The sequence below is a fragment of the Taeniopygia guttata genome, chromosome 1, assembly GCF_048771995.1.
Source record: "Taeniopygia guttata chromosome 1, bTaeGut7.mat, whole genome shotgun sequence".
Classification (NCBI taxonomy): domain Eukaryota; kingdom Metazoa; phylum Chordata; class Aves; order Passeriformes; family Estrildidae; genus Taeniopygia; species Taeniopygia guttata.
In genome coordinates, this window is record NC_133024.1 from 19,392,845 (window position 1) to 19,418,745 (window position 25,901).

General features: G+C 46.8%; 2 protein-coding genes across 11 annotated transcripts; one reads left to right on the forward strand and one right to left on the reverse strand.

Moving 5' to 3' along the window:
* Positions 1-12: 12 nt before the first annotated feature.
* LOC116807788 (uncharacterized) lies at positions 13-25,624 on the forward strand. Of its 8 annotated transcripts, XM_032746616.3 has the most exons (7): positions 13-689; positions 1,357-1,432; positions 2,372-2,470; positions 7,963-8,091; positions 8,391-8,438; positions 8,941-9,024; positions 9,975-13,605. In XM_032746616.3, the coding sequence occupies exons 1-6, from the start codon at positions 414-416 to the stop codon at positions 9,003-9,005; spliced, it is 693 nt and encodes a 230-aa protein (XP_032602507.3). In that variant the 5' UTR covers positions 13-413; the 3' UTR covers positions 9,006-9,024; positions 9,975-13,605. The 8 variants fall into 8 exon arrangements, with proteins under 8 accessions (XP_032602507.3, XP_032602518.1, XP_072780653.1 ...); XM_032746627.3 differs by lacking the exons at positions 8,391-8,438; positions 8,941-9,024; positions 9,975-13,605 and adding exons at positions 14,954-15,018; positions 25,476-25,624; XM_072924552.1 differs by lacking the exons at positions 8,391-8,438; positions 8,941-9,024; positions 9,975-13,605 and adding an exon at positions 25,476-25,624.
* On the reverse strand, positions 14,684-17,929 carry LOC115496044 (uncharacterized). Of its 3 annotated transcripts, XR_012054094.1 has the most exons (3): positions 16,847-17,926; positions 16,632-16,752; positions 14,684-15,748 (listed from the first exon to the last, which is right to left on the reverse strand). XR_012054094.1 is itself a non-coding variant. In XM_030278234.4 (2 exons), the coding sequence occupies exons 1-2, from the start codon at positions 17,879-17,881 to the stop codon at positions 16,732-16,734; spliced, it is 1,056 nt and encodes a 351-aa protein (XP_030134094.3). In that variant the 5' UTR covers positions 17,882-17,926; the 3' UTR covers positions 14,684-16,731. The 3 variants fall into 3 exon arrangements, 1 of the variants encoding a protein (XP_030134094.3); XR_012054093.1 differs by having other exon boundaries at positions 16,632-17,929; XM_030278234.4 differs by having other exon boundaries at positions 14,684-16,752.
* Positions 25,625-25,901: the final 277 nt, after the last annotated feature.

Below are 25,901 nucleotides of genomic sequence, written 5' to 3' on the forward strand. Positions count from 1 at the left end.
TCCATCATTTCTGGTGCACTGAACAACTTTCCACTGATCTCTAATTATTCAGGTCTGTCACAATCACAAACAGCAGCTCCACCTTCTGCCCTGCCAAGGCAGCAGATCCTCGACCTACGCATATCTATCTAAAGCCTCGAATGGCCCCTTTTTAGGATAGTAAAAATATACATCCTAAGCAGGAGAGGACACAGAATTCCCTTTCCCTGTTTCTCAAGCATAAGATGGCTGGGAATTGCTTTCTTCCCATGGGTAACTGTCAGGAACAAGACTTCCTCTGCTATCACTCCATCTGTAGCATCCTCATGTGTCACAGATACTCAGCTCTATTTCAAGGGCTCCCATCAGAAAACTGATCGCTTTTATCAGAAGCAAATTCCCGAGGCGGCTTTTACTCCCAGGAAGCACCAGGAATGACCGAGGTCAGCCGCTGCCACAGGGAAAGGCGGCACCGCGGGAGCTGCGGGCGGTACCCGCCTGCCGGGCCCCGGAACAGCTGCGACACCGCGGGCTGCAGTTCCGCCCCTGTCCACCCCCGCGTCCGCCGGAGCGCGGCCAGCAGCACAGAACGCGGGGGTCGCTCTCTTCGGCCGCCCTGCTCCTGCCGTGCCAGCGGCAGCTGCGCCAGGAGCGGGGAAAATCCCCTTGGCTCGGGCAGCGAGGCCGGGAGCGAGCGGATGGTGCTGCAGGTGAGCGGCCGGATGGGGTCACCTCGGCCGGGGGGATCCACAGGGGGACGTGTGTGCTTTAGCACTGCTGTGTGGGACCCAGCTGCTTCGTGGGACGAGTTTGTCCCGGGACTTGAGGCTCTCTGGGATCGTGTTTCATGGAATGAAGCTCGCGCTGCGTTCCCAGCTGCGGTGACAACGTTTTGTGGGATGGGCTGAGCTCTGTTTCCCGGGAAGCAGCGGGATGGGTGTCCCTGTGCCCACCCCCGTGGGTTGCCCAGAGAAGCTGCTCCTGTGGCTACGGCCGAGGGTCAGTGGGAAAACCTGAACAGTCCTGATGGAAACGATGGAAAAACAAGTTTGGTTTGGTTGTGGACTTGGCATTTTCCCCCTGACCCCGACCTGATCTAGGTGTTTTGCCTTAGGGAACAGGAGACAGAAGGGGAAATGGAGAAAAAGATAATTCATTACCTCAACAGGGACAAGCTTATTTCTATTTGCTCCCTGATGCACCTGGAATGAGTTGGGTCTCAGGAGGCACCTGGGAGCCTCCTTTTGTGTCCTGGGTGTGGCCGTGGCTATAAAAGGGGTAAAGGATGGAGGAGGGGCAGTGGCTGGGATCAGTGGTGCCCTGCGGATTTGCATCTGGAAGCGGCCGCCAGTTTCCTGATGAGAGTCCTGGAAACAGAACTCGAAGTCTGTAAGAAGTGCGAATACTGTAGCTGGAGTGCTGAGAATGGAGGATCTTCAGAGAATGTTGTCTGGTGAGTCTCCTGGTGTCCCATAGCTAATACTGTGCTGGCACCAAGTCACCTCATTCTGATTTAAACTCTCTAGAAATACGCCTAAATTACAAACTGTACTACAAAATGCACATGGGAAGCTTCATGTTAAGGGAATGTTTTAGGGATGTGCAGCTTCTGAACTGCACCAATAATCCCTGCTCTCACAGAAACCTGCTGGGCTGTGGTTCTAGGGCAAAGGTGCCAGAAAAGTGGCAGCTTCAGTGCCACCCTAACAGTGATTTCCCTTGGAGCTCTCAGGATCAGGAAGAAATGGTGTTCATGCCCCTCTGGGAAAGCAGGGAGCAGGATCAGTGCTGCAGCTGTGTCTTTTTCCTGCTCTCCACAGGAGAGCTGTTCCAAGGATGCCCTGGAGTGCTCTGGCTCATGGCAGGATAATCTGCATGGCTGGGTGCACAGCTGGGTCAGTCACTGGACTCCCATGGAACCCCTCAGGTTGGAAAAGCTCTTTGTGATGCTGAAATGGCCCCAAGATCAACCTTCCCAAGCTGGAAGCAAAGCCAGTGGCAGGGAGGGAAATCCAACAGGGTGGTGGGAAGGGCTTTCTCCCAGGTCTGGACACCCTCAAGGCAGGTGTGATTTTTAAGTGCTTTAAATGCTGCAGCAGCTCCCTCCCTACTTAGAGCTGCCTCAGCTTGGGCAAGTGTGAGGATATCCAGCTCTTCCTTAGGGCTTGGAGCATGGCAGGGTGCAGAGCTCATGTTAAATCTTGTTTACATACTTGTAATATCAAAATACATTAAAACAGAGAATTTGAGGAAATAATATATGAAAGTCTGTTGCAAGCATAGATACAAGCTGCCTTTATTAAAGATCCACATTGATGGATATTTTGTCAAACCACTCTGGGGACAGAATGTGTCCAAAAAGCTTCATTACCCTTTGTTCTTGTGCTGGTAGGGCAGCGTCTGACCCCAGGTCTCAGGGACTGCATGGAGATTCCTCTGGAGCAGGGTCACTCTGTGAGGATGAGCCACAGAGGTTCAGTTCTTGGAGCAGGTGAGGATCTCTTTCTACTTAGTAATTGTTTTTGCTGGCTGTAATGTCACAGCTCCAGTGTTCCTTCAGACATTGTGCCCTGCAACAGCACTTACACAGCTCCTGTGCTGGGCAGGCAGCAGTTCTGCTGTGGGAAATGGACTTGCAGAAAATTTTCAGAGTTTGACAGAAGGTTTACAAAGTATCTATCTGCATGGAAATTTTGATATAAGAAATGCTGACTTAAAAATGCCATGGAATAGGACAGATGTTGAGAGAGAAATGGAGCTAGAAATAAGTTTTAAAGGATGACTTTGTAAATAAGACTAGATGTTTTAGAGAAATAGAACTATGAAAGATGCATTGTAATAAGATTCATGAGGGGTAATTTTAGATGATTGGTTTTAAGACATTTACAGCATGGTGTAGCAAAAGCTGATAGGCCAAGAAATGCTTACAGTGTATTGTAATTAGGAAATAGTTGGCTTCTGATTGTGATGGCATGAATTATAGCATCTGTGTTGTCTCACCCTTCACGTGAGACTGAAAATGGAATAAAAGTTTTTAAAACACTTCTCAGTTGCCTTATTTCTGGGTCAGAAAAGGCCATAATAGGATAAATTGGTGCTTTGTGTGAGGAAGATTTCTCTCTCTCACTGTCGTATTCCATAGCATTTTTAAGTCAGCATTTCTTACATTTGCATGCAGATACACACTATGTGAGCCTTCTGTCAAGCTTTGAGACTTTTCTACAAATCCATTTCCCACATTCCAGGGTAGGGCTTTCAGTCCCATTTGTGTCCATTTAAATCATGCTTTTGTCATATTTCCATCAGTCTCTCTGGTCTGGCACCCTCGGTCCCACGGGACAGAGCTGTGTGAAAGTTCAATCCCATCTGTACCAGTCCAGCCAGCGTTTCCAGCAGCAGCTGCTGGAGGCACCAGTGGCTGTCTTTGGAGCCTGGCTCTCCCCTGGGGTTTTACAGAGGGTTACAAACTGCCCTTCAGGATCCAATGTTTATTTTGAACATCCTACAGCTGGATAGTTCAGCTAGCAGGGATTAGAGTCAGCTCTTGGGCCCAAAACAGGTTTTGTCCCACAAAGACCAACTGAACTTCCTGAGACAGCACACAGATGATGCACTGGACTTTGGGGTTAATAGTTTGTGTTGCCTGGTGATTATTGTAAGGTTGAACTGAAGTGATCTTATGGTTGAGAGCTGCACCTCCCCTGCTCCTGGCAGAGGAGGCAGAGCTGGGACAGGGCAGCTCCTCCATTCCTTGGCTCCACCAAATGCTGTGTTTTTCTTCCCGGGGCTGCTGTGGCCATAGACCCACCCCTAAGTTACAGATAAGAGTTGTGCTGACATGGGAATCTTGGAGGAAAGCTGGGCTGGAACGTGGCAGGAGAAGATGCTTTATGTGGAATGTGTTCCCGAGGGTGTTACAAATGCCTGGTGTAATGAACAAAAGAGTCTTCCTGGTTCCCATGGCAATACTGGGACACTGCTAGCTTGAGCTAAGTACTGATATTGAAATGTTAATTAGCTAATTGCTCTGTTTGTTTTCTCTAATCCACCTGGGGATCACCTCCACCCCGCACCCACACTGCCATTCAAGGACTGGATGCAAATAGAGGAACCTGTGGAATCATGGGAGGGGGTTTTGGGGATGAAAACACCCCTAAATGGAGGGCTGGGCACAGCGGAGGGGGCTGGACGGGAACCACATCCCTAGTCGATGTTTGACCTGTCACCATAGCCTCCAGAGGACTGGACTGGGCTGTGGGAAGCAGGAACAGAGAGGCAGCTCTTCCTGGTGTTACCAGGAGGAAAGGAGAGAGGACAGTCTGCTGATCCGGACTTCAGCTACAGACTGCACACCTCTTCACCCTTCGGCTACCCGTGTGCCACGAAGTCTCCAGGGACAGACTCTGCAGCCCTCTCCCCCTTCGGCTACCTGGAAAAAGCTACAACAGCGGGGGCGAGCTCCGTGTCGAGCCCCCTGCCCAGCCGATCTTTTTAATAAAGAGCTGAACACTAATAAAGTCATAAGCCCTGTTCATTTTGCCTGGGCTGTTCCCTGGGAAGTTTTACGGAGGATATTGTTACAAGGTAAATTCATGGTCCTTCATGTGGAAAGTTCTACTTTTGTGTCAAAAAGCCTTGAGAATGCCCAGGAATACAGTGTGACATGTTTGACCTCTGAAATGGGTCCTATTTGGTATAAAATACCCATTTTTTAGTGGTTTGTGTTTTTTCTGACCTTGGAGGAGTGTGGGGCTGACTAGTCAGGTTGGTGTCTGAGAAGGGGAAGGTGTCTGGGTTCCAGCAGCACTCCCAGGGCTGCTGCTCTTGGGTGTGATGCAGAACACAGCAATATTCCTGCTGTGCAGATGTGGAAGGGAGTGGAACAGCAAGTGGCAAAACTGGGCTTTGCTTCTTAAATCCCAGAACAGCTGGGTTTAAGTTCCATCAGCCAGAGGAGGGAATGAGCCCTGGTGCCAGCCCTCCTGGGGGCACTGGACAGGTCTCACCATTTCTCTGCCATCATTTGCATGGTGTGATTCTCCCTTGAGCAGAGAGGGCAGAAAATGAGGCAGGAGGGGGAGCTCATTTTGTTTCTGTGAGCTCCGGGCTTGGGGCAGCTGCAGAGCACTTTGGGTTCAAATAATCCTGCCCAAATACATCAGCTTGGACCTCTCTTGGGCACTTTTGTATCCCTCTGTGCCACTCCTCCTCTGATCTTTTACCTGCGAGGTGTGGGCTCAGAAACATCTGCCTACTGGACAGGTTTTTACACGTACAAATTTATTTTCTTAGAAAATACATCAGCTGTAAGGAAAATCCATGGAAAACAGGTGGTTGGTACACTAGGTGATGGTAGGTCTTGGGCTTTTTTTCTTCTGTTCTTTAACCTGCTCTTAAGAGAACCCCTAAACTGGAAAACTGAAAGTGTGTGGATGGGGGGGAAGTTGCTTTTCATTTTTTAAATATTGCTGTGGGTTTTGGTAGGTCAAGTGGCCCTACCAAAACAGAATTGGAATAATTGAACTTCAGGACTCTGCACTTAATTCTTTTAATGTTGTTTGTGTGGGTGCAGGAAATGCCAAATCCCAGAGCAATTCTGTGTCTGTAACATTAAGTGCAACATCTTTAAAACCAAGTGCTCAGTATGGGCTTTTCACGTGGATGCAAAAGGTCTAAAAGCCTTTCCTGTGCCCTGAAAGCCAAAAGGAGCCTGCCAGAAACAGGCCTTCATTGCCTGTCCGGGATTTCAATTTGCTGCTGGAGTCTTCTCTCGGGTTTTTGTGCCAAAGGGGATCTGGCCCTGGAACCATAGAGGGTGTCTGTTGCCTTGGTAAGTGTCAATGAAATTTGCCAAGTCTGTCAGGAAAGCAGAAACATCCTGGGGTTTGTTTGCCAAAAGTGGAACATGAAGATGTCCATACTAGTGGTGGGTGTGGGTGCTGGCAGTTTTGGGTTGTGTGGTGCCTCTGGTGCCTCAGAAGTCAGGGTACGGCTGAAGCAAGGAGGGAAGCTGCAGGTGAGGGCAATATTGGCTGTTTCTTGGTCCAGAACTGTGAGTGCTGGAAGAACAGCTTTCCTCCTTCTTTCTCTCCACCACTGAGCAGAACATTAAGATGGTGCTGCACTAAGCTCTCTCTTTTGTGGGTTGTTGTTTGGTTGGGGTTTTTTTTTCTGTCTTTTTAATGTATTTCTAAGTGGTGCAGTGAGAAGCAAGTTGCTGGGTTGCATGACTTCTTGTGGAGTTGTGTTTTTAGGTTCCACTGTATGTATGTTCAAAATGGTTTATCCCTCTGTACCCGCCCTTGTGCTCTTGGTTCATCCCAGGTTTTCCCGTCAGTACCTGTGTGTCCCATCAATCCCAAAAACCCTGACTCATGCCCCTGACCCCTCCCGGGTGACTGGACAATGGCCTGGGGCCCTCCCCTCCTCCCTCCTAAGTGGATACCCCAGTTGTCCTTCCCTCGCAGGGCCACTCCCACATCTTCTCCCACTGGCTGATTGGGTTTCCCACCCTCCCTATATCAAGGCCTGTTCAAGGCTCAGGGCTCACTCTCTTCTGTGGGATCTGTTCGAGAGTGCTTGGACCCCGGAGCTCTCTTTGGAGTCCCAATAAATCTTGGACCTATCCCCAGAAGAGTGTCGCCTCCGTCCTTGCCGGTGGGATCGGCAGTGTCCTTGGACCCACGAAGGCACTCTTTAAAACCCTGCTGGTCTCAGCACAGAGTGCCTCCCATGCCCTGTCGCCCCGTGGAGCTAGCCGGGGCTGGCGAGAGATCTGCTCTTGCGAAGTGGGGACAAGACACGGCAACTTCTGGCTGACATATCACAGAAAGGGGCATACGTGTGTGCACGGGCTTCCTGGCAAATCCAGGTGTGACATGGAAATCCTAAGTGAGGATTTCCAGCCTTGGCTACACATGACACAGTCTTCTGAAAATGGAAATGGCCTTGGCAGAATAGCAGCTGTGAAGCAAAGCAGAATTAAAATGCATGTGAGCAGAAGAACCAAGTAAAATGGTACTTCTGGGTCCTGTGTGCTCCTCTGGCCTCTGCCTGCTGTGAACACTTTGTGTTGCAGCTCAGTGTAGTCCAGTACAATGTTTGTTTGGTTTGATTTTTGTGTGTAACAAAAACACTGGTCAGTTACTCTAAACAGCTCCCCTCCTTTACTAGACACATCCCTGGTGTGGGACCAGACTCCCCCTCACCCTGGAGGACTTCCCTGCTCCTCTGGAGAGGGGGTGAAGCCAAAGCTTAGGAGCAAAGGAAAACAGCTGAACCAGGGGCATTCTATAATATATCCAAATAAGGGACTCTGTCTTCCTCCTTTTCCTGTAGTTCTTCTTCCTGTTTTCACCTGGGCTGGAAGGATGGGCATGGCCTGTATTTATCACATGAAAGTGGTGTTACTAAATTTGTCCAGAAGTCCTGATTATAGACACTCATTTTCTGCCAGAAAACAGTTTAATTTCATTCATTTCACCCAGGATGGCTGTCTGTGGTCTCAGACAGTGTTCCCTAGGAGGAAGGGCAGCCTTTGCCTCGCCTGTGCAGCTCAGGTGGATGTGACAGAACTGGTGTGGCCTGACAAGGCATGAGCAGATGTCTGTGCTCTGGAGTGCCTTGAAACTTTTCTCTGTGAGGTTTTGGACAGGTTTCTATTTGGGATTTCTTATGGCACAGCAACTCAGGTGTCCCTTTCTTTGTATAAAGTCCAGTGGTAAAGGATTGAATGACAGGTGGGGCCTGGAATAAAAATGGTTCTGTTAAAATTAGGCTAAGATTGCAATAAGAAAAATTAGCTTCCTTTTAATGTTTGAAATAGTTAGGAATAAAAATGCTGCGAAGGGGCACTTTTATATTTGAATTGGTGTCACCTCTCATGGATAAAACCCCATAGCGAACAATCACAGCAGAAGTGTGAAAGCCAGGATCCTTTGACTTCCACAGTGGACTTAATGTTCTTTTCCTCCTCTCTTTCAGGACAGGAAAAATCGTTAAACTCCTCCCATCTTTGCCAGAAGCTTCGGTGTTTAAGCAGCCAAAGCCAAGAGTCTTCAGCACCAGGGCTCTGTGTTACTATTGGACATGAAATGAGTACACAGAAGCTTGGTAAGTTCAAAAGAGAAAAAAGAGAAAGTTTTATTTGAATATCTGGTATTTATAGAATTCTAAAGGTGACCATGGATTGGAGGATGGAATTACCACCTCTCCAACCACACTGGTCCAAAGATCAATCATTTCTCTTCACTCACAGAGAAATATGTAAACTATTCTATTTATACATGAAATTGAGTGGGAACTCTTGACACTCAAATATGTAAACATTATCAGAAAGCTAAAGAAGTTTTATGGGAACTTTAAAACTTTCAAAAGAACTATAAACGAAACTTAACACTTTTAAAAATCAGGGCAACAGGTCTGCGCTGGAGGGCTCCTGGTCCTGCCCACGCTGTGGGGTAAGTCAGAGGAATGCAGGGTTCCTCTTTTCCTCTCTGCTGGGATTAACTGCCTAGGGAATGCCATTTCTGATAGCCCAGCCCTACCCCTGTGTGCTGGAAAAGGGCAGCAGGGAAAAGGCAAATGCCAGAGTTCCTTGGGGATGATGGGGTTGTGGTGTTTGGCTGTGCCCAGAGGGGCAGGCTGGGCATTGTTTGTGTACCCAAGGACTGGTCTGGGTCTCGGGAGCCTGGGGAGCCGAGCTCTCGGTGCATTCCCAGCTCTGCCAGCTGCTGCAGGGCTGGGTGACAGCCTCTGCTGGGGCTGGGGCAGGAACTGCAGGGGAGGGCTGGGAGGATTTGGGAGCAGTGGGAGGAAAATGAGGAATGGTGCTGGGCAGTGATCAGCCTGTGCTGGTGTCAGCGCAGCCGTGCAGGGTGCCGGGATCTGGGTACAGCTCCAGCTCTCCTGGGGTTCAGGGGTGCAGGGTTGGAGAGACTGGGTTTATCTGTGGCTTTCCAGGCCAGCAGGAACAAGGGGGAATGTGGTGCCAGAGCTGTGTTCCGTCGGGCTGCGCTTCCCTCTGAGGACAGAGTCTGGGCTGAGGTGAGATTGTTGTGAGTGCCTGCATGAGCAATCCAGGGAACTCGGAATTGCATCCGCTGCTGGGAACACTGCCTGAGGTCTGCTCAGTTTGTGTCTGTGAGGAGTGGGATTTGGGCTGCAGAGGTGCTGTTGGCACAAAAACCAGAGTAAATCCTCTCCCGGGATGAGCAGTGAAGGACAGTGTAGCAGGGAAGGGGAGTATTTACAAAGTATGTCAATATTTCTCCCAAAACTGAGAGAAATGGGGTGGAACAGAGATGGGGGTGGTTTGGTTTTTTTGTCTGGGCCTGTTATTCCTTGTGCAAGGTTTTAAATCTGTTGTATGATTTACTCTCCAGTATCTTTCTAACAAAAGATGACTGAAATTTAGTTTCGGGGTTAGAAGTTGGGTCCATTCACTGCAAAGTCTTGCCAAGGCTGGAGGACTGGGGTGATGGCTGCTCTCAGCAAAGGTTACTTTACTAATACTGTGTCAGATTTCCCTCAGTGCTGGGCAGGAAAGGTGAGGGTTTGGATCAGGAATTCTGCAAACAAGGCCTGTGTGATGTTGGTTGTGGAGTTGTGTTTTTTATGTTTTATTACATTTGTGTTATGTATAGGTTTGTTCCATGTACCCCCGGTTCTATAATGGTTTCTCCCCGGGTTTTCCCGCCTTTCCCCCGTGTGTCCGTTATCCCCAAAAGTGCTAAGTCATCCCCCTGTTTACCCCAGATGCCTGTCCGTCACTCTGTGTCCCTTCCCATCCACCTAGAATCTTCCATCCGGGACACCGGGTGATTGGTAAAGGACCTGGGACCCTTCCCCTGTCTATCCTTCATTGGATGTACCCCCGTATCACACCACCCTCGAACCCCTCCGCAGTTTTACCCCATTGGCTGTTTGGTTTTCCCCGATTCCGTATTTAGTTCATTTGCGCGGTTTGTTTCATGCTTTCTTCTGGTGGGCTCCAGCGCACTCCACCCTGCCCGCGCCTTTCCGGCAAACCCCAGCGCGGCACGCCTGGTCCCCTTCGAGTTATTGTATTCCCCGTTGGATTACAATAAACGGAATTCGCCCACAGAGAAAGACTCTCCTCGTAATTCGCCGTGGGGTCGCTGGCTGCTCTCTGGAACTCCAATAGCGCTTCCCAAAGCCCGCGAGGGTCCAGCGGGAAGCGCTAGAAACCTGCCCGCACCTCTCCCCTGAAGAGCTAGCCGGGGCTGAGGAAGGGCATCGGGGAGAGAAGCGTCGGCAGTTGGTTGTTATAAATTAAAATTTGTCCAGCCAAATTAATATAAAAAATAAAATATTTATTTTGCAATCAAATTCTATCTAGCCAGCCACAAGGAAAGAACAGAGCCGAGCCCGGGGTCGGCCCTGGGTGTGCAACAAGGAGTCAGCCTCAGCAGAGGTTTTCCTCCATGCCCACACACTTCTGTCCTGGCACAAGCGGTTTTTATAGGGAAAATTCCGCCTGAGGCCAAGATTTCAGCAATCAGTCTTTTCTTCTATTCAGAGTCTATATGTTAATAAGATTTTCCTTTTTGGTGAAGAGGGAGAGCAAATCACTTTCCAGAGTTTGTTGAATCCTTGAGAACGTGTAAACTCTCAGTTTACCCCACACAACCGCGCCCCTACACTACAAACCCTTCACCATCGTACCCACACAGTTTCTCTCTCACTCACTCAGGGCATACTCTTAATTACAGCCACAAAAACAGAAGTTATTTTATTCTTTTTCTGCTTAATATCCGTGTCTTGTATTTGTACATCAATCCCAGCTTCTCCCAAGGAGGCAGATCAAATCTTTCAGTGACTGTGGGAGTTTCTGGTTTTCCGATTCCCACTTCTCCCCTCTTTCTGTATTAAAACCAATTTTTATTAATGGATTTGTTAAGCATTTGTTACATATATTAAGATAAATAAGGTGTTATCATTAGTAGTAGTATTATTATAATAATTAAAATGTATAATTCTGTCATAAGATTTTTAATTATGTTGTTACATTTTATTTATTAAATAAATTGTCAATTAAGTTTTATTATTTATTCTTATTTTTGCTATTTCTTACAGTTGTACATTTTTATAAATAGATTTTGAGTGACTAGATAAATGTATACATTGCATTAAAATTTTTATATTTATGTATGTGTGTTAATAAAAGAAAATTGATTGTGTTTTGTAAAACTGCATGTTTAATATTTTTGATATTTGTTAAAAAGTCATTTAATGTAAGGGATGTAGTATTAGATTGTTTATTTAGATAATATTTTAAATTATTTAATTGTTTTAGTGTTGTTGAAGTAATAGGTGGTATAAAAAGTGATGCTACGATTTTTTTTAAAGTTTCAAGGCTTAAAATTACTTTTATATTTTGATTACTATTGATGGATAAATGATTTTTTTGTTTTAAATTGGTAGTTATTTTTATATTAAGAGTTAATAATATAAGGGGTTTTAATTATATGGATTATTTGTAATGCTTTTTACTGGTATATTAAGTAAGTAAAGAATGGATTTTTTTGAGTAATGACAGATAAATACAACATATTTAAACTTGAAACTTTAGTTAAAGTTACTTAAAGTTACTGTTTTAGGTTGGTTAATTGGTAAAGAGATATAATTAAAGTTAAATAAAGTAAATAGAGTAGAAGTATAATATTTGATGGAATTTTATAATTTTAAAGTTATTAAATAGTAAGATTTTTATATTTATAAAGAAATTTAAAGTTTATATTTTTTTGTGGGTGTAAAAGTTGGAATTCCTGTGTAATTTACATTTGTGGAATTTACATTTGTATTTACATTGTGTAATTTATGTTTGTATTTACATTTTTTTTTTTATTTGTGGAGTGGTGAGTGTGTTTTTTGTGTGATATTATTTTATATTTCTTATTGAAATTGACTTGTGGTTTTGTACTTGTTGAGATATAAGTAAACTTTATGTTTTGATATGAGAAATAAAGTTTTGTTAAGTTTTGTTTTATAAAATTGCATAGAGATTTGCAAGATAATGAATAAGTTATTATATTTTTTTAGTTATAAGTATGAAGAAATATAAAAGTAAAAATGTATGTAGTAAAGAAGAAATTGATAATAATTAGGAATTATTTAGATAATAGCTATAATTAGTAACATATCTGAAATTATATAATTAGTAAGTATTAAAATAATGTACATTATTTTAGAGTTTATAACAGTTGATAAACGTTTCATTAGCGGAAGGTTGGATAATTATGTTTGGATAATGATTTTTAAAGTTTATTTTAAAAATAAGTTTATTTGTTATATTGATAAAGTTGAATTATTACATCAAAATTATTTGAATTTTATTTTTTATGTAGAAAGTATGTGGGTTTGTTGTTAATTATTTAGGTGGAGTTAGGGTTTGGTTATAGTTTAAATTTTAATTGGTGGATGTTACTGAATATATTTTCATATAATATTTTTTAAATTAGTAGCTAAGATAGTAAAGTAAAGTAAAAGTTTTAGGATTAAAGATTATTTACATTATTTAATAATTGGATTTTTTAGAAGTTTTTTTGGAATAGAGATGTTTTTAATATAGTAAAATTTTTTTTAAAGAATTGAAAGTGGTTTTAGACAGGACTGTGAATTTGGATTTGGATATTGAGAGTGTGAAGGTGAAGGAAATGTGTGAGAGATTGGTTACTTACTGTGAAACTTAAAAAAAGAAATTAATGTTGTAGTTGGATTTTTATTTAAGTGTTTTTGTAATAATAACTGAGGAAAGTGATAAGATTAACAGTTTGGAGGAGGTTTTTAATGAAGTTTAATTTTTCTTTTTTTTTTAATTTTGAAAAATAATTAAAATTGTGAGATAACATTAGGTTAAATTAGAGTTAGTGTAGAGATTAGTTAGAGAGTTAACCTAGTTTAAGTGATGTATAAATAGAGAATAAAAAAAGTAGGATTTAGAAATTTTATGGTTTTTTTAGATCATTATATAAAGAGATGATAAAGTATATGAAAGTTGATTGTAAATATTATACTAATATTTTATAAATAATGTTTATTATAAAAATGAATATATTTGCATTATATAATTATTATATTAGTAGTAAGTGTTTGAAGTAATTAGGATAACTTTGAAGAAAATATTTATATATGTCCAAGATTGAAGACCAAGATGTTTCCTATTACCATCCGAGTAGCAGTTGCCTCTGGGCAGTTTTCCTTATCTCCTGCTCATAGGCTCATCAGTGTCTTGCCACGTGACTCAGATAACACTCTCCAGGAGCCAGTTCCATTTAACAGGTGATCAAGGACACACCTCCTGACTCAATAACATCAGCCCATTGTGAGCTGCTCCACCCAGGGGAGGAGCTAGACATTCACACCTGGATAAATCCGGGGATTTCTAGACAGAGAGGCAGCCTCTCCACAGGTTTCTGAGAAAACAGGGCAACCACATCTGCCATTCCAAGAGGACTGCAGCCACTCCAATTTAGACTGCTACCAGCACGCTAGCCAAAGGGGTGTCAGGTTGTATTCTGACTTTGTCAGTGGTCTTCCTTTTGTATCATTGCATGCATTTTTGTCTTCTTCCCTTTTCCCAATAAACTGTATTTCTGACTTGGATTCTCTCACTGGTTGTGCTTTCAAACCAGAACAATATATTAAGGAAATAGAGTAAAAATTGTAAAATAGTATGATATTGATAGTAATTATTATTTTTGGTGTTATTTATAAAAGATAAAAATAGTAGAGATTGTGATGGAGAACAGATTTTTTGATGAAATTTAAGATATATTAAACTGTATTTTTTTACTTCTGAATAGGTGTTTGTTAGTGTTTTATTTTAGTTTTTTAATTGGAGTTGTTTTTTTTTTTAAGAATATTAACCATATACTTTATAGTTTAGATAAATTATTTTTAATAAAATTTAGGAGAAGTTATATTAAATAACATTTAAATTTAGACGGAATGAATTTTGATAGTAAGGAAAAATAAACTTAATTTTAATAGAATATTAAAGTGATAAAATGAAATGTAAGAATATTTAGACTTAAATGTATTGAAATTTAATTTTGTTTGATTTTATTAATACTTAACTTATTGGAGGTTATTATTTATAAATATTTAAAGTTTTTTAAGTCTTTTGGTTTTGGAGAAATTTTGGATTGTTGAGCTATGATTATTACTTATATCTTTTTTTTATTGGGAGATGTTTCTTAGTAAAAGAGTTTTAGTTATATTACATATAAAATTGTACTAATTTGTATAGTGCTTTTTTTAATGTAGGATATTGATTAGATTGGTTTATATTTTTTGTGGGCTTTGACAAATATTTATTTGTATGGTTAGGCTTTTCTACATTTGAAGTATGTTTTTATGGTTTTTGTTATTTTTTCAAGAGTTTTTGATTTAGAATTTGAAGAGTGTTGGGAGGAAATAAATTTCAGGGTTTTTTTGGATATGGTTGAGTTGTATTTTTAATGTTAGTAAGGACTACTTTTGGTAGGTTATTTTGATTTTGTGTTTGGTTATGGGGGGGTCTCTTGTTAGATGTGTAAGAGTGAGATTGGCATTAGGGCTTTTTGTCTAATGAGTCTAATATCACTAATGTCTAATTTGTCTAATGAGTCGGTTAGGGAGGAGGTGTTATTTTAAGTCTTATAAAATACACTGAGAATTAGTTAAAATAATGGAAGAAACATTATGGTAATTAAAGGGTGTTATGTTTCTTTTATTTGTAAGTTTCAGTTATAAATATTTTTTAATAACTGCTTGACATAAGGTGAGCTTAATCTACTTTTTCTGCCCCCAGAAATCATCACGCACATTGGCATCAATGGCATGATCTCTCCCCAGTGCTCATGTTTCACCCAACCAAAATCAACAGCAAAAGTTGGTTGGGCTTTAAGAACTTGAAATAACTTTGAAGCAAAATAAATCACATTTTTCTCCTGTGGTTTTTTCCTTTCAGATGCTGTACTTAGCTCGGCAGACAGGCGCTGAGGAACCTGTCACTGCAGGAACCTGTCAGGCCTCGTGAGTTCATATTCTTCCCACTGGTGAATTGGAAATAATTGTTGATTAATTGCAGAAAGGTTTTCTGGATCCTTTCCCCTCTTGTGCCCCACAGCGGCCTCGGGCTGGAAAGGAGCAGGAGAAAGGCAAAGGGACCTCCCTGGTGTCACCAGGGCACTGTGGGGAAGAGAATGGACACTGTGTGGGCAAGGGGAGGTGAGGAGTGACAGTCTGGGGCAAAATCTGAGTTTGTCTGCAGGGAAATAAGTAAGGGATATTTTGGAGGGGAAAGCTGAGGTTGTGAGTTCACCCGGCCTGGCCAAGTTGTGTTTGGACAAAGTGGCACCAGAGGTGAAGGTCAATCCAGAGCCAACCCTGCTCAACCTCTAAATCCCAGAATAAATTCTACAAGCTGTCCGTTGAGGGACTAAAAATACATAAAAACAGAACCAAGAGCATTCCAAGAGCAAACCAGAAGGTTCCTGGGAATCCCATTACAGTGTTGTCATAGGCTTTTTAACAGAGCTCTTAAGTTTTTTATTTACAATGCTGCGTTTCTCTGCTGGGATCATTCACTCCGTGGGCTGTGGGATTTTTTTGGGTTTGAACTCCCTCACGGTGGCCCTGGCACTGCTCAGGAGCTGGAGGAAAAGCAGAGTCAGCGCTCCTGGCAGGGGCAGGGAGTTTTCCCCCAGAGCAGATCCAGCAGCTGCCCACCAAAGCAGGAGGGATCTGCTTTGGCTCCTGGCTTCTGTAGAGAAAGAATGTGTTCAGCTGATTCAGGTGACATTCCAGCAGCCTCATCTCCCATCCATCCCGGCCAGGAGGGATCTGCTTTGGCTCCTGGCTCTTGCAGGGACAGAACGTGTTCAGCTGATCCAGGTGACATTCCAGTCGCCTCATCTCCCATCTGCGCTCCTGCCCCTCCTGCTCTCAGCTCCCGCCCAGCCAACTGTGCCGAGGGGAATTTGTCCCACCAGCAGCAGGGGAAGGACATGGGCTCCCACCCTGGCACTTGGATTGTCCCTCTGGAGGATGCTGGCTGCTGGGATTTAGATCATTCCATACATTTGGCTGCTGACATTTCCCAGTCCAGGGGCTTTAGCACAAAGATTGTTCTCTGTGTGGTGCCCAGATTTGAGGTTCAGTATCAGCTTTGCGAGGTCAGATGAATTATACCCACAGCCCCAAATTCCCTGCTGAATTCCTGCTGGAATAACCTGGCAGTGCCTCGTGGAGAGTGGAAATTCCCATGCAGAGCTGCCACTTTAACACCAGCTGTGTCAGGAACCAGCAGAGGTCCAGGGAAGCTCAGTGGGACAAGGACAGGTCTCTATTCTATAGAACTTGCTATTTAAAACCCTCATCCCCCAGCCCCAGGGATGTCTCTGGGGTCACTTGACAGAGTTCCCTGGAATTCAGCTGATTTCACCCCCCGGGGCTCAAGCTCCAGCTGATATTTTAAAGCGGGACAAGGCGGTGGCTGGATGTGCTCCCGGCCTGTGCTGAGGCAGTACATCTCTCCTGCAGAAGCTCAGCTCCTTTCAGAGCCTCAGCAGTGGCCTCAGCATGTCCTTTTCCCTCAGGAAAGAGATGCACATCCCTGCCTTCAGCACACCTCCAGTGGGACCCACCTGTGAAAGTTTTCCATTGCTTCTGCACTTCCAGCTGGCTCCCTGAAAATTTCCAAATGTCATCCCACTCGAACCTCTGATTTTAAGGCATCTCTGAGGCCTATTGCTTGGGATTTAGTATCTGTGAGGGAAGATTGCCTTGGCTTAAATGCTGCTGGTGGACGATGGCCTCAGGCTGGAAAAGAGGGAAGAGATGTGGGGTGGCTGGTACATACCTGGCAGCTGTGTGGGAGCTCAGGGAGGTCAGAAACAGGAATTGCTGTCAGAGCCCCTCTGCAAACGGCCGTGCCTCCATTCCCAGGTAATGCCAGCCGTTCCTTGGGGTCCTTCTGGGCTGTCGGTGGTGTCTGTCCGGGCTGAAGCATCCCTGCATGCCTGTTCAGAGCAGTCCCTGGCTGAGGAGCCACAGGCAGCCCTTTAGCCGTGTCTGTGCCCGCGCTGTCTGGTGCTCCAGTGCCCGTGCCGGGACGTGCGTTTGGCACACTGCGTGCCACGGGCAGGGCACGGCAGCTCCTGCCCTGCAGAGCCAAGGACAGGAGGTGGTCTCTGCCCTGCGGGGGCTCCGGGCTCCTCCAGCCCCGCACCGGGCACAGTCGGAGCGGGAGCAGCAGCCCCAGCGCTGCAACCCCGCCCGTTCGGCGGGGGTCCCGAGGGATGCGGACACGGGGAGGGGGAGGCAGGCGCTGCTGCTCGCAGGGGAGCGCGGTGGCCACGGGGCTACCGGGGCGGGGGGGCTCGGCATCCTGCGGGGGCTGCGGGGCGGCTCCGTGTCCTCCCGCGGGGCCGGAGGCGGCGCTGCGGGAGCGGTGGTGCCGATGGGGTCCCGGCACCGGCACAGCCCCGGCTCCCCGCGGCCACAGCGAGAACGGGACCCGATCCCCTGCGGGACCCGAGCCCCGGGCCGGCCGCAGCCGGAGCGGCAGCGCCCGTCCCAGAGCGGCTCTTCCTACCCAGCGCGATGCCGCGACCGACCTCAGCCCCGATCCCGCCTCGCACCTCCGGCCCTGCCACCCACACCCGCCCGCCGAGGAAGAAGCGGCTCTGCCCGGCTCCCACAGCAGGCACCGGCAGGACCGGGACCCAAATCCCCAGGCCCAGATCCCGGTCCCGCCTAAGCGCCTCGGACGCCGTGCAGCGCCGGGAGCAGCCCCCGATCCGGATCTCTGCTCCGGCGGCCCGAGCGCCGGTCCCACCGCAGCCCGGGCCGAGCGTCCCCGCAGAGCGCGGGGCGGGCGCGGATCCGCCGCCATTTACGGGCGGGGGGGGGGAGGGGGCGGGGCCAGCACAGGTGTGTGCACAGGTGCAAGCACAGGTGTGAGCACAGGTGTGAGCACAGGTGTGTGCATAGGTGTGTGCATAGGTGTGTGCATAGGTGTGTGCACAGGTGTGAGCACAGGTGTGTGCATAGGTGTGTGCACAGGTGTGTGCACAGGTGCGAGCACAGGTGTGTGCACAGGTGTGTGCACAGGTGTGTGCACAGGTATGCTCACAGGTGTGCTCACAGGTGTGTGCACAGGTGTGTGCACAGGTGCGAGCACAGGTGCGTGCACAAGTGTGTGCACAGGTGTGTGCACAGGTGTGTGCACAGGTGCGAGCACAGGTGTGCTCACAGGTGTGCTCACAGGTGTGCACAGGTGTGTGCACAGGTGTGCGCACAGGTGTGCGCACAGGTGTGTGCACCGGTGTGTGCACCGGTGTGTGCACCGGTGTGCTCACAGGTGTGCACAGGTGTGAGCACAGGTGTGTGCACAGGTGTGTGCACAGGTGTGTGCACAGGTGTGTGCACAGGTGTGCTCACAGGTGTGCACAGGTGTGCGCACAGGTGTGCTCACAGGTGTGTGCACAGGTGCGAGCACAGGTGTGCTCACAGGTGTGTGCACAGGTGCGAGCACAGGTGTGTGCACAAGTGTGTGCACAGGTGTGTGCATAGGTGTGTGCACAGGTGTGTGCACAGGTGTGCACAGGTAGGCACAGGTGTGCGGGCCCCTGCGCGGCTGCACGGGGCGGGGCCGTGGGGGATTTAAGCCGCGGGGAGGACCGGGCAGAGCCATTTGTTCTTTGGCGCTCGGTGCGGGAGTCTGCGGCCGGATGGGTCCTGTATCTCTTTTTCTCTCTGTTGCTTTTCTTTTGTGCTTCTTTTTCTCCATACCTCTCTTATTCACCCTCCCTTCCTTCCCCCCCTCACAAACCTCCCCACCCCCCTCTCCCCTTTAGCCCTCCCGGGCGGTCCACCCCTACACCCCCTTCCCTATTCTCCCTCTCTATTCCCCTACTCACCCCAACCCTACCCTATCCCTCCATCCTGTCCCTCTTCCTTCTCTCCCCAGCCGGCTTCCCCGTGCCCCCTCTCCCTGCTCGTCTCCCCTCCCCTCCCCGGTTCCTCCTGCTGCCTTTCCATGATACCTTCCACCCTCCACACCTTCCTCCTCCTTCCCCAAATCTGCCTTCGATCCTTCTTTCCTCCACCCTGCCCTGCACACCCTGACCTCTCCCCACCTGCCCCCTGTCCTTGTCCCCTTCCCCTCGTCTGCCGCTCTGCTCCCCTGTTCTCGTTCCCCATTCCCTGCTCTCCTTCTTTCCCCGCAGCCACGGGACTCGGGGCGCCGAGAATAAAGCCTAGAGGGCCGGAGCCCGGCGCCCCCCACCCTCGCTGGGGTCCCCAGACAGGGCCGGACCCGCTCTGCGGGTCCCCCCATTCCGGTCCAACACATCGCCCGACACTGCCGGGGCTCCGGCTTTCCCGACATCAGACTGGGAGTAACGTAAGTGTCCGGCAAGAAGTGAGGATTGCATTTTCAGGGCTGCTCCTACATCTCTGCCATACATTAACACTCATTGCCATGAGATGTTTTCAGTCCCAAGGCAGTCCTTGGGTTGCGGGACCCCAGAGTGATTGGCACAGGCACCAGTTGTGCAATTCTCTTTCTGAGGGCGCTGCAGTGCTGTGAAGCAAAGTAGTGGGTCAGAGTTCTGAGCTGGCTTAAAAGGCACCACTGACATGGCTAACAGAACAAACTCCTCGGAGTATTTCTGGTCTTGTGAATATTACTGGAATTACAAAGATCCGATCCCAGTAGACGGAAGCAAGTTGAAGGTTAATAAATGTAAGTATTGTGGAGTAGTAGGTGCTAATCTTGCACAGGGAAAATGTTGCGTACCTTGTCTCACTGACCTGGTTTTGTTTCCTTGCAATAGAGTCCATGCCAGTGCCTGGTTTGTGTGAATGGGTGTTTGCCTTCAGGCTGAAAAATTTCTAACAAACACTCTGGGCTTTATCTTGCAGTATTTGAAGCTGTAAGACTGCTGACACTAATTCTTGTTTACAAGGACAGATTTTTTTTGAGTCATTTGCTAATGACTTGCGAATCTGTAGTGTAGGGTGCTAGTTACCTGTGTACTGCTGTCACCAAAGTTCACTGAAAGAGCAGAGGTTTTCATAAAAATACTGTGTTTTCATCTTGGGCCAAGGCTGACATTGCAACTGGTAAACATTCAGACTTTTAGTAAAGGATATGTGTATTTCCATTAGCCAGGAACAATAAGCTGCAAACATATTCTTTGACCTTTCCTCCTTTGATTTAGTGCTGCTCAACTGCCGGGGTGCTCTCTTCTCCCCTCTGCTTCCCCTTGCCCTGGCTAGCTCTGGGGAGAAGGGGAGCGGGCAGATCTCCAACGCCTCCCGCTGAACCCTCGCGGGCTTTGGGCGGAGCTGTGTGGGTTTGAAGAGCAATCAGCGAACCCCACGATGGTTTAATGAAGAGAGTCTTTCTCCGGGGGGCGAATTCCGTTTTATTGCAATCCAACGGGGAAAACAAAAATCCGAAGGGAGCCAGGCGAGCCGCACCGGTGTTCGTCTGAGCCGCACTAGCGGGCAGGGCGGAGCGGCGCGCTGGAGCCGGCCAGGAGAAGGCGGCGGGCGCACTGCGCATGCGGATTAAGTACAGGACAGGGGGAAACTGGGGCAGCCAATGGGGTAACGCCACGGGGGGTTTGAGGGTAGTGGGGTACGGGGGTACATCCAATGAAGGACGGACAGGTGGAGGGTCCCAGGTCATCTGCCTATCGCTCAGCATCCCGGGTGTAAGATTCCAGGTGGGGGGAATGGATACCGAGTGACAGACAGGCATTTGGGGGTAAACACAGTGACTTGGCATTTCTTGGGGACAACAGACCCGCGGGGAGAGACGAGAAGACCCGGGGGGAATCGTTATAGGACCGGGGGTACATGGAACAAACTTATACATAATGCAAATGCAATAAAACATAAAAAACACAACTCTACACTGAACTAATAAAGTGATAGTGTCCATTATTATGCAAATGCTTTGCTGCTGTGAAGACTGATTCTGCTGAGCTTTGCAGTTTATTTCCAAGGGATATGAAGTAGCATTCACCCATCTCGCCTTGCCATAGCTCGTTCCATTTCACACCTTGCTTTGCACAGTGAAATAGCAGTGTCTTTTTATGGCTACTTGTAGTGTCAAATGATTTTGGTGTTTCTAATGTAACTGCACTGGTTAGGTTTTGCTAAGATAAAATGACAAGCTGCGTCCCAGCGGATTAACCGAGGGTGATGGGTGGAGTGACAAAGACCAGGGGAGAACAGGCAGGGTGTGTTGGAGTCACTTGGGCTGCAGGCAGTGCTTTCCCTTGATTTCTGTCAAGCCTCTGCCTGTGGTTGTATCTTCAGTTCATTAACAAAGTTACAGGCTTTACTCATTGCTTTTTAGTTTACTGAAGATGGCTGCAACTGTTCAGATGTGCACTCAGAGACTAACATGGTTTTTCCCAAGGTTATCACAGTGAAATTATTATATATTCCAGGAAAATGTGATGGCCTTTCAGAATATCTTCATGTCTCTCTCGCTAACAATGCAAGAAACTGGCTTTCTGATGGTGAAGGTTGAATTCTGTGGTAGGAGCTGCTTGTCCTTCGCTTGCTTGGACAGCAGTAGGAAAAAAAGAGCAGAAACTTATTCTGCTCCACCTCTAGAAAAGTTTTCTGTGCATTCAGATCAGCCGAGGGTTTATTGCCTCCAAACTTAGAGCACTTAAAGAAAGTGGTGTGATTATTCACATCCTTCCCTACAGAAAATCTTGCTCTCTAATGTTGTAGAGCAACATTTGGTGCTGCCTGGACCAGGCAAATTATGAGCAGCTCCTCTGATTCTCTCAATTTTAAAGTTAGGACAGATTATTACCCCCAGATTCCAGTGGGGAAACCCCAAACTGCTAAGCTAAGCTAGATGTAAGTCTCTGGCATGTGGCTGGCAGAGCAAAACCCAAAAATCAGGAATAAACCTTTCCCATTTTCTCCTTAATAACATTTTTCTACCATTTGGATCACCTGGTGCATAAACAGAGGCGGCATTTGTGTTGTGGCACTTCCCTCCCTGGCAATTGATAGGGTATTTTTCTTCAGCTGCCTGTTTTCTTGACATTTGTAGAAACTGTGCTTCTGAGACAAGATGCTCGCCCTCCGTTAAATTTAATTTTAATTTGTTGACAGTTTTATGGAGGAAATTACCCCATGTGTGCCTAAGAGTGATCTCCTCAGCCTTATTTCCATTAAAAAGCGGGGTAAACTGAACTGATCTCATATTGACTTTTTAGTCCCACTTGTTCTGACACCCCCCCCCTCCCCCCCACCAAAGAAGTAGAGAAGTCTGCCACCTTTCAGGCATTTTTATACTCCAAAAAAATGAAAATAGACATTTTCCCATGTAAGCAGCCCAGGAGGAATAGAGAGTGCATCCTCTTGGTACTATTATTCTTCCTTCTCTAAATATCAGTGGGAGAACAGTGGGTTACAAGTTCTAATGAAAACACCAAGGGAAACAATTCCCAACAGCTGGTTGGGATTTTTCATTGTTTGGAGTAAAGGTACCAGTCAAGCAATGAGTAGACTTTTTGTGTCTTTGCATAATATTTACATTCTTATTCTTGGAGAAGCTGCTGCTGGGATTATCGGCTCCATGTGCTCAGGGCCATTGCTGGGGCAGCCCCAGGGAATTGTACAGTTCCATAATCCTGCAATGGGATTGCAGCTCCCTCATTCAGTTTTGCCTGCTAGGGGATTTTTAATTTTTTTAATGTGAAACAGAGACCTGAATCTCTGCAATTCTTTTCCTCTGTTATGTGGCTGGTCCCTTAAAATTTTTGAGACTGAATTTGTCTTATAAAAAAGAATCTAAACCCAGATTAAAAGCCATGGTCTTGCTTTCTATTTGTAATGTTGTGCATCTCTCTCAATTTTGTACAAAAATAGTAAAAAATCTTAATTGGCCCATGATTTAATAGGCTATTTATAAGCATGCACACACATATGCACAAAATGTGACGGTAAAATTTAGCAATAGGAAAGCTTTTTATAGATTGGTAAAATATGAAAATACATTATTCCAGTTAAAGAAAAAAAAAACCACACAGAAAAAAAAAAAAACCACCAAAAACCAAACAAAAGCAAACAAACAAAAAACAACTAATTGCAGAATTTAAACCCAGGAAATTTTGGCTCAAGCTCCACCTGAGCCCTGGAGCCAATTTATTTGGCTTCAGTGAATTCCGTGACATCTATTAAAATTGTTTTTAAAAGATAAAGCCAAAATAGCTCTGACAGGGTATTCTCTAAATCTGGACTCAATTTCTGTCCCAATGGTGTGCAACACTTCAGAACTTTGGGCTTTTCAAAACGTCCCTGGGCAAAGGAAGAATAAAATAAGCTGCCATCCCCACTGATATTTTTCAGTAGCCCAGCTTAAACTCCTGTTTCTGATAAGGGTACAGCTGGGCCAGCTCTAGTTTTGGGTTTAAAAGGAGCTGGGCTCATTTTATTAATCTCTTTGAGGTTTTGGCGCCAACACATACTGAACTTTTTCAGAAAGAAGCACTCAATCAAACATATTGGACTTGTTTCAAAGAACACAATGTTTTCTGTACTTTCAGAGGGAAGATTTATTTTATCTTGGTCAGTATTTGTCTCTGGAGCAAGTGAATCTTCTTTTTCCACCTCATCTGCAGTGAGCCACCGGCTGTGAATCCAGGGCAGAGCACCCAAACTTCCCAAGGCCACCACCAGCACCACAGTGACCCCAGGAAGGAGCGTTTTTGAAACGGTGGCCAAAGGTGCTGTGGGGGTGGGAGCGGATCCGTCCCCTCCCTCAGTGAGCCCAAGGCTCAGGCAATAAAACTGGCACAGCACTGAAGCCTCCATGAAAGAGCAGCTCCCTTTGCTCCCCCAGCCACCTCACACTCCCACTAAACAGGCTGTGGACACACTTAGGCACCGCCCTCTTCCTGAAATAAACCATGTGCTCCTGGCAAAGCAGGCAGCAGCTTGCCCTCTTCCATGGTGGCTGCAGGGGCACTTCAGCTGAACAGGGCAAGGGGCACTCCACTGCACTGATGTGCTGGGAGGGTCACAGGCACTTTGCAACAAACTCCCCTCGCTATTCCTCTTGGTATAAACTGCTCTCAAGGCTGGAATTCCTTTCCTGAGGGCCTCTCCTCAAAAGATCCTGCAGGATTAGGCAGTAACCACTCAGGCTTCCTGCACAGTGGTTGTGTAAAAGGAGCCACATTCTAATATCTGCACAGGCCCAGTCACCAGAACACTCTCTGGAGGCTTTCCCCAGCCCCTCCCTCGTCCCTGCTGCCATACCCTGTTAGGAGGCTCCCAAGACCTTTAACAAATTGGCACTTGGAGTCCTCTCTCTGAAAGGAGAAACGTAATGGATCAAACAGCACACCTTTACTAGAGATGATAAACCATCTGAAATGAACAGGGTCTATGCCTTATTAATAGTCAGCTCTTTATTAAAAAGTCAGCTCGGCAGGGGGCTCAACAAGGAGCTCACCCCTGCTGTTATAGCTTCTCCCGTAACCGAAGGGTGAGCAGGCGTGCAGAGTCTGTCCCTGAAGTCTCCTGGCACACTGGTAGCCAAAGGGTGGGGGGATGTGCAGAGCCTGCTGCTGAAATCCAGCAGCAGCTGTCCCTCTCCTTCCCTCCTGGTAACACCAGGAAGTGTTTGTGTGCTTTGCTCCTGCTTCCCACACCCCAGTCCAGTCTGGTCCTCTGCAGGTTATGGTGACAGGTCAAACACAGACTAGGGATAGGGTTCCCTTTTCCCCAACGAGCACACCCATCCAGCCCCCTCCACTGTGCCCATCTTTTCCATTTAGGGGTGTTTTTCATCCCCCAAAACCCCCTCCCATGATTCCACTGGATTATTTTGCATCCCAGTCCTAGAATGGTAGTGAGGGTGGGGGGAGGTAGGTGATTCCCAGGAACAATTAGCTAATTAACATTTCAATGTCAGTACTTAGTTCGAGCCAAGTGTCCCAGCCAGGCTGTTTTGTTCATAACACTCTCACCAGGCCATGGGTGAGCTGGGAGAGCACAGGGAGTCCTGCATGTCCCTGGGCTTGACAAAGATGGATGAGCAGAGAAACAATGAAGGTAAAAGTTCTCCAGCCCCTACCGGGACATGAGCATGCGTTTGTTGGGTGATTGTATTGGGATTATCATAAGAAAAGAGATGTGAGGTTTCCACAGAGATATTGGATGATGGTCATGCCAAGGGCAGTGGGTGGGGGACACAACAGAGAGGATGACAGGGAAGAGGGTGCAAGTTTACACTAGTGGCTGCTTTCAAGCACTCCACTGGGTTTCGGTGCTGGAATTGGGAGAAGTGGAATTGAAGTGGGGCTTACAAAACAAACAGAACTCAACCAAAAAGGACAAGATTTGTGTGTGACTGGGTTTAATAGTTTCTTCAGTCCTAAAATTGTTTTCTCACAGTATTGAGTGAAATTGTTTTCAATTGTAAAATTGTTTTCTCACAGTAAACGGAGACTGCCACGGAGACTCCAGGGACAGACTCTGCACGCCTTCTCACCCTTCGGCTACCGCAGAAGCTACAACAGCAGGGGCGAGCTCCTTGTCGAGGCCTCTGCTGAGCTGATTTTTTAATAAAGAGCTGACTATTAATAAAGGTGTGAACCCTGTTCATTTCAAGAGGAGGCAGCTTCTCTGGGCACCCTGTGCCAGGACCTGTCCACTCTCACAGCCAGGAATTCCTTCCCAATATCCCATCCAGCCCTGCCCTCTGGCAGTGGGAGCCATTCCCTGTGTCCTGTCCCTCCATGCCTTGTCCCCAGTCCCTCTCCAGCTCTCCTGGAGCCCCTCCAGGCCCTGGAGGGGGCTCTGAGCTCTCCCTGGAGCCTTCTCCTCTCCAGGTGAGCACCTGCAGCTCTCCCAGCCTGGCTCCA